At 42.7% G+C, this 7,416-nt stretch overlaps 1 protein-coding gene across 2 annotated transcripts in view; it reads right to left on the minus strand.

Moving 5' to 3' along the window:
- The window catches only part of Wdr75 (WD repeat domain 75), a 42,040-nt gene extending 38,875 nt beyond the window's left edge, over positions 1-3,165 (minus strand). For both annotated transcript variants that reach the window (XM_023712381.1, XM_023712380.1), the window contains exons 1-2: positions 3,045-3,165; positions 851-980 (exon numbers count right to left, since the gene is read on the minus strand). In XM_023712381.1, coding sequence (XP_023568149.1) covers positions 851-980; positions 3,045-3,145 — 231 coding nt within the window. In that variant the 5' untranslated portion in view covers positions 3,146-3,165. The remainder of the gene's footprint in view (positions 1-850; positions 981-3,044) is intronic.
- Between the last annotated feature and the right edge of the window lie 4,251 nt (positions 3,166-7,416).

A 7,416-nucleotide genomic window follows, 5' to 3' on the forward strand; every position in this document is an offset into this window, starting at 1 on the left:
CTGGCTTGTGGTGCTGGGGGATTGAACCACGGTCCCTGTGCTTTAGCTAAGCTTGTTCTAAGTAGGTGCCTTAGACCACTGAGCAATCTCACCAGCCCCTGAAAGAGAACTTTCATGTCATGTGTATATAGCTTTTGTCTGGGGATACGACTTAGTTGTACACATTGTGCAAATTCCAATTATAACCACAGAATGTTTTTGCTATTAAAACATTCAAGTGACGCAAGTAACAGTAAGTTTTGGTCAAACAGGACAGGATAAAAAGACTACCTGGACCTTGCAAAAAAGTTACTTAACTTTGATTTTTAAAAGCAGCTCATTTAATTCTGCAAAGAAATCAGCATTACCTTATGCCCTACGTCTTTTGTGATAAAGGCTACTGAATGTGGATGCAGATCTATTTTTAAAACAACAATAACTTCCAGGTTGGTGGGGCCAATCCAGAAGATGGGAACTTGTTAAACCTGTAAGAAACTACTGCTGAGACAGAATTTAGGAACAGGTTAAACCTTTACATAGTCCTAATGCCAGAGCTTTAAGGGATCTAAGAAGACCCATAATTAAGAAATCATTTCAACTGTGCTTAAATTTCAGAAATTAATACAGCCAAGGACATCCTTGTTCAGTAATACCCATGAAGCATTCTTGGGCACGAACGGCTGGCAGCATACCTTCTAAGGAACTCTAGGCTATGATCCTACTTTCAAAATCAGATAGTGGAAAAATACCGAGTAAAACAACCAACAGACCCAGCCCTCACCTTAACCTGCAAAGTTTCCTAAGTCAAATTTAACTTTTTTTTCATTAACCAAGCTAATGTGAAAATATTCAACTAGAAATTGTTTGGTACCTGCAGATGGTTGCTAGGGTTGAGCTGGACTCCAGTCACCAGGTCTGTGTGTCCCTGAAGAATGTGCACACACTCTTCTGTAGTTGTGCTATAAACTTTCACAAAGTCTCCAGACACACAAAAGATATACCTGGGAAGAAAGAAAGAAAAATAAAGTTTCACATATTCTGCATAATCTTTTTACAATCCACTGCAAAAACAGTAACATGCAACAGAAGTTTCTTTCTTTTTTTTTTGGCAGAACTGGGGATTGAAATCAGGCCTCTGTGTTTGCCAGGCAAGTGCTTAGTCTACTGAGCTATCTCCCCGGGCCCCAGATGTTTCTTTCAAAATAGTTTAAGAACTGTACACGCAAACTGTGGGGACATCTATGACCAACTCATTCACTAACTCAAAAGACTGTGTGAGGCCTTGTCACATCTCTGGCTGTTCAGACATAGACTACACAGACCCACCCTGCACAAATAGCCTTGCCAAGTGCCTGCTCACTAAATAGGTGGAGACTGCATTATTAATTTACTATTAACTCTTACGCTCAATGGTTCTGCTACCAGCAGTGTGTTCTCAAGTCCCCAAACTCCCTGTTTCCCTGGGGACACCAGTGTAGAAATCCTAAATCAAAGGGTCTGTTCTGATTGGTGAAGTCCAGGCCTCTGCTCTACAACAAAGTATAAAATCTTTACATTAGTTTTATTTTCCCCCATTGTTGCTGAAATGCTGGTTTTGTTTTTATCTTTCTAGATTTAGGGATTTTTTCCCCCCCTCTCTCATATAGCAGAGGTTGTTAAATTACTGAAAGTAGCTAAACTGAAATAATACTTGATTATTTTTAACAGAAGTTACTAAAGGATGAAGTTTACAAATGTTTTAGCAACTTCCGAATAAAAGCTGCCCTATGCCTATTATATCTGACGCTTTTCTCATACCACCAGGGCACTCTGTGCTTTTCACTTTCTGCCGTGTGAGAAAATCCTCATAACACTGCAACCCACGAATCTAGGCTTAGCCTAGGTAGCATGTCCTCAGAGACCTTCCCCAGCCTCCTCAGTCTGAAGTTACCTCTCCTTACAAGCCCCTGCAAACTTTTGCTACTGAGTTTCCTTTTCTTCATTAAATTAAGTTCCTCGAGGGAGCATCAGGACTTGACCTATCTTTGTCTCCATCATCTCTGCTTGTTATACATACAGTTGACAGAGACTGAAAAATGAACTGTGGGATTCAGCAAATGCAATGATAACAGACTTCAATACAGTAACCAACAAGGTCAGAACAAGGAACTGGAGGCCATTGGGTAGGCAGAAATGGGTCTGAAAAGGCTGAAATTTGACAACTTCTTTAAGGTTCAGTCTCTTTCTGTAATGAAGGTCAACAAAACTTCCTTGTGCAGACAACTGATGTGTGTATGTGTGTGTGTGTTTGTGTGTGAGAAAGCCCGTTCCCTCAGGCATACTGGGTCAACAATTACTTGCCATATATTCACAGACCGGATTTCTTACAGATTGAAGTACAATCTCTATTCTCTTAAAAACAGATTTTTAGGACAAGCATCACTTGTGAGGTGGAGTGATTTGAAAATCTAGTCTTACACAACGTCATTTCTACACGATGCAACGCAGTAATGAGAGCTGACAGACTGGGCCATTAGATGCACTCTGGAGAGACTATCTACTAGGCATTTGGTTGTTCTATGAAGCCCATGACAGGGAGATGCTACATACTGTCCTCATCTTAAAGAGGCAACTAAGGAGTGGTCAGAGGCCTGGGCAGGTCCTGCTACGTAAGGATCAGCTCTGGCACTCTGAGAACAGCTTGATTTCCACCTACACTCGTGGGGAGACTCCATGCCGACCCGCCCCTACCGCCCACGGAACCCGACGTCAGTTTCCCGCAAGGCTCCCCCATAGCGGGCCAGGTGGCCTTCTCCAGTGCGCGTGTGTGTCCCGGACGCGGGAGGGAGCCGAATCTGTGGCTCCACCTCTACGCGGGGAGCACTTTCGAGCGCCCCAGACTCTACACGTCCGCAGGTAAGCCGTCCCCAGCCCGCGCGCCCCAGGACCCCAGGGTGTCGCGAGCTCGGACCTCACGGGCGCCCCGGGAACCGCACGCGCGCCTCCTCCGCAGAGCCCAGCCCTTCCCCGGCCCTCGGGGAGCTCACGTCCCTCCGCCCCGCCGACCACGCGCCCAGCCCTCATACTTGGAATCTGTGGAAAACACGGCTCTCCGAAAGTTTAACTCGCTGCCGCCGCAATGAACCACGCGTACGCGTTCCTGCTCCTCTTCCACCTCCACCTCCATCTTCACGTGGTAGCGTCTACCGCGGCTGGCCACGCCCCAGGCTTCCGGCAATAAAAAGGGTGGGAGGGAGCGTTGCCCCGCCCACAGGACGCACAGGCTGCTCTAGTCTCGAGACTCTATGGTAAGACCCAGCGCCTACGCCGCCATATTTTGTTTGGGCAACGTCAGTTAAGACACTCATAAGAAAGGTAAAAGCAAAACAAATCTGTAGAGTTTATATTAGATACCTTTGCACAATTACAGTATTTAGTAAAGACAGCCTTCTTTTTGGCCTTGTAAATCTGACTTATAGCTTCGCCAGAAGCGAAAGTGGGCGCACAATGTAGTCATTGAGCCCTAGGGATAGTTCCACTGAGGCTTTTCCTTTCTGGTAACCGCGATTCCGTCCCCGGAAGATGACGCAAGCATCCGGCGTCCACTCTTTCCTTGGTCTACCGTTTGGGTACTTGGGTGCAAAGAAGGGGTCCTATTTACTGCCCTGCTCTGTGCTCCTCTTCTAGCTGTCGCTTTTTTTCCGATTCTGGAAGGATCGTGTAGGACCCCACACAATCTCCATAGGCTTAAGGGCCAGTTTTCTTTGCCATTTTTACTTCTTCTCGGGTCTGGTGCATCCTTCTCTGAGTAGCTGCTCTGGCCGAGTTGACATTGTGCTTCTAATCCGGTCCCCGGGTCATTGCTGTCTGGTTGGCTAGGGATTGTTTCCCTCGCGTTGCCTTGGTTTCAGTTTCCCCTGTTAGTCGACAGTCTTTTTTATTTTTTTAAATTCATTTTAGTGAGAAGAAAAGATAGCAATGAAACAGTTTCAAAACACGTTAGAAAAAATAAATAAATAAAAATAAAAAGGGGGTCGGGAAGATGGCTCAGTGGAATAAGCACTTCCCTGGCAAGAGCAAGGGCCTGAGTTCAATCCCTGGTTCCGCCAAAAATAAATAAAAAAATAAAAATAAAAATAAACACGTTAGAACATTTACAATAATTAATACATTGCACATTGTTATCTTCATAGTATTCAGTGGACAAGATGCAGACATGATATCGTGTCTAAACAATTATTGGTACATACCTTTCTTCTCATTGAACTAAGAGAAAGTAGCTGTATATCTATCTTAACTTGTATATACAGTGTTTGGGTTAGGAAGCTCCGAAGGTGTTCATCCCTGAGTTTACCAGTCTTCTGTATAAAGTCATGCGCATCATTTTTGTGATGCCAATTGTTGTTCAGCCTTCCATCTGTTAATAACTTAATTTGTTCTGGCTCTGGACTGCTCCTAAGGAGAAATTTTAACTCCTTAATTTTAACCAGAACAGATAGAAGCCAGGAGCTTTGGATGCAACATGTTGAAGTTTACCACACAATTAAGATGTCGCAAGCCTGATACATAAGTTTATCAGTTGTCGGAAAATATGTCAACCAAAGGTCAAAAGATGTCTACAGGTATCACTATTGCAAAACAAACAAAAAATGGAAAAACATGCGTTTTGCTAGGAGTTCAATTTACAGGCAATGCTCAAGGCATTATTTTGAAAGCCACAGCTAGACAGGGAGACACTACTGCTTCAGTTTATTTCAAGCTGCAGAGATCTTCCCCGGACCTGCAACTGTGATGTACTTTGTCATGGAGGTGCTGCTGTAACTCAAAAACAAGGTAGGCTCAAAAGTTTAAAAAGTGCTTTATTTTAGCTGGTACCCAGCAGCGACACTCAGCACAAAGTGCCTAAGTGCGCACCAAAGCGGGGAAGCATGGGGTTTATAAAGCTTAAAACTGCAAAGCAGGCAGGGTACAACTCAGGGAGTTCAAGGAGACATGGCAGTTGCTGAGACTAGATATGGTTAGGGGTCTGGAGAGGTTCTTGGAATTTAAGGGTGTAGGAGCAGCAGTGGACATTTTTGAACTCAAGGGTGGGGTGCGGGCTTGAGGAAACTGAAGTTCTGTGAGATAGGCACACATGTTACAGCAGTTGACATGGTTCCCTAAGATGGTGTGTACAGAACAGGAATGCTGCGCTTTGGTCAGGTTGTAACAGCGCATGAAGTGTCATTTCTGGTTCAAGAGATAATCGTTCTTGGGTGTTGTGAAATCTGATGTATGCTTTTTATTCCTGAGCCAAGGAACAAAGAATTCCAGTCAGAATTTGGACTTGCATTATTTATTTACTTATTTTGTGGAACTGGGGATTGAACTCAGACCCTTGTGCTTGCCAGGAAAGCGCTTATTCTACTGAGCCATCTCTTTGGCCCCTTACTTTTTTATATTAAACAGATCATATGATGTAATATATATATATCGTATCAATAGCATTTATTCTATATTTTTGACTTACGTTTTTAGAGTAAACTTTATAGTTGCTGTGATGTTTTAAAGTTTTTTGAATTTTGTGTCAGGTAAAGGAACGGAGCCTTATTTCTTTTTGCTTGTTAGCACTGAGGTTTTGGTAACTAGTTTATATGATGATGAATAAAATATAACAAACAAGAAATTATTACTGTGCAGCTATATTCCTGCTTCCCATAATGCTTTATTACTATTAAAGTTATTATTTTTTTCTAAATGTTTATTTATTTATTTATTTATTTTGTGTGTGGCCAGCTCAGCCCACCAGGGAGCGGGCGGGCTGGCATGTGGTGCTGGGGGATTGAACCGAGGTCCCTGTGCTTTGCTTGGCTTAGCTTGTTCTAAGTAGGTGCTTTAGATCACTGAGCCATCTCACCAGCCCACTATTAAAGTTAAATACCATAGATCATTGAGCTGAACATGTCTGTTACTTTTGGAAAAAATAAGCTAGAGTTGGCATTTTCATTCTATATCATGTTGAGATACATTGAGTGTTATTTTAATAAAAATAAATTTTTATTTACATTTTAATAAAAAAAGGTTTTGTTCAGCATGTAGACAGCTAACTTGATTTTTCTGTTCATTAGTGTCTATGTACTGATTCATACAGCATGACTACTCAAGATTTAGTTATCAAATTACATTTTCTCCCCCTTGTGACTTATGAAAGTGACTACATTAGTGTGCAGAGATAAAACTTGGAGGACATATTCATAACTTCTTGGGAAACTAATTCCCAAGTGAAAACAGAAAACTTCATTGTATCAATGTGTAGGAGACGCCTCCTGGACCTCTTCTCAGTCCAAGAAGCCAATATTTATAATCCCAAAGTTACGTTATTGGAATCCCATCAAGTGGATTCCAATCTACCACTTATAATGCTACCCACGGCGAAAATAAAGACACTAAATTATATTTTCAATCACTGGGGAGTCAAGGGGCTCTAAGTCTAGCCACGAAGATGGCTTTCCAGAACCAAGAGAGCGACCCAGGGCCTCATCCTGTTTTTATTCAGTGGGGGAGTGACTTGAGGAGGATTGACTGAGAATTGTGGGAAATAGGTGATCCTTGTGAGCTGAGCTACGTGGGTGGCCTACATTTACCTAAGGCCAATTGATAAACAGAAGTCCTATCCAGCTCTGTACATAGGAAATAGAGTCAGGCTCAGTCAGAATGGAGACAGTCGCTCTTCTTTCAAGGAGAGCTGCTCAGGTGATCCTCCACAGTTCCCCCTTTGCTTTGAAGCAGCTGGAGCAGTGTCAGTTCTGGCTGCGTAGCCCTTAGCTGTTGCTGGGCTGAGTCCCATTCTACCTTCCCTATCAATAATGAAAAGGATTAATAGTATGGGCCAACATAGGAATGTCTGTCTCTTCCAAAAGTTGTAAGGTCACCTTGTCTTCCGTCCTGTCTCAAGGGCCTGGCCCTATCTGACTGCCTATAACATTTCTATTTCACTTGGCTGCCTACAACATTCCCCCCTCTGAAGAAGTAACCTGAACTGCCATGAAGGGATTGTAGGTGATGACTGCTGTGGCTTCTTCAAGCTGAAAGGAGTCATAGTTGTTGACTGGCAGTCAGATATATTCTTCAGAGGCTCTATCTAAAGGCCCAAAAGATGACAGGCATTTTCTCTTGGGAGAATATATAGCTTTGAGTCTGGAGGAGACAATGCCAAAGAAACAATTAAGTATGCATGGATTAAATAATCACAATAGGATAATTATGAAAAAGACAAGTTAGAACCTTTTGCAGGTCCATTAGCAGAGACAAAATTTGGTGGATCCCAGTTAAAGGAATCTTAACCTAGCATATTCACTATAGGTTTTACCTATATGATTACCTGGGTTTTTGTATCTTCTAAGAAATAAATTAGGGCACATATAAGCAAAGCATGAACATTCGAGCCAACAGGTACATTTATAAGCCTTTTTCCTTTTT

This window comes from Octodon degus, unplaced genomic scaffold (assembly GCF_000260255.1).
Source record: "Octodon degus isolate 3935 unplaced genomic scaffold, OctDeg1.0 scaffold00025, whole genome shotgun sequence".
Classification (NCBI taxonomy): Eukaryota; Metazoa; Chordata; class Mammalia; order Rodentia; family Octodontidae; genus Octodon; species Octodon degus.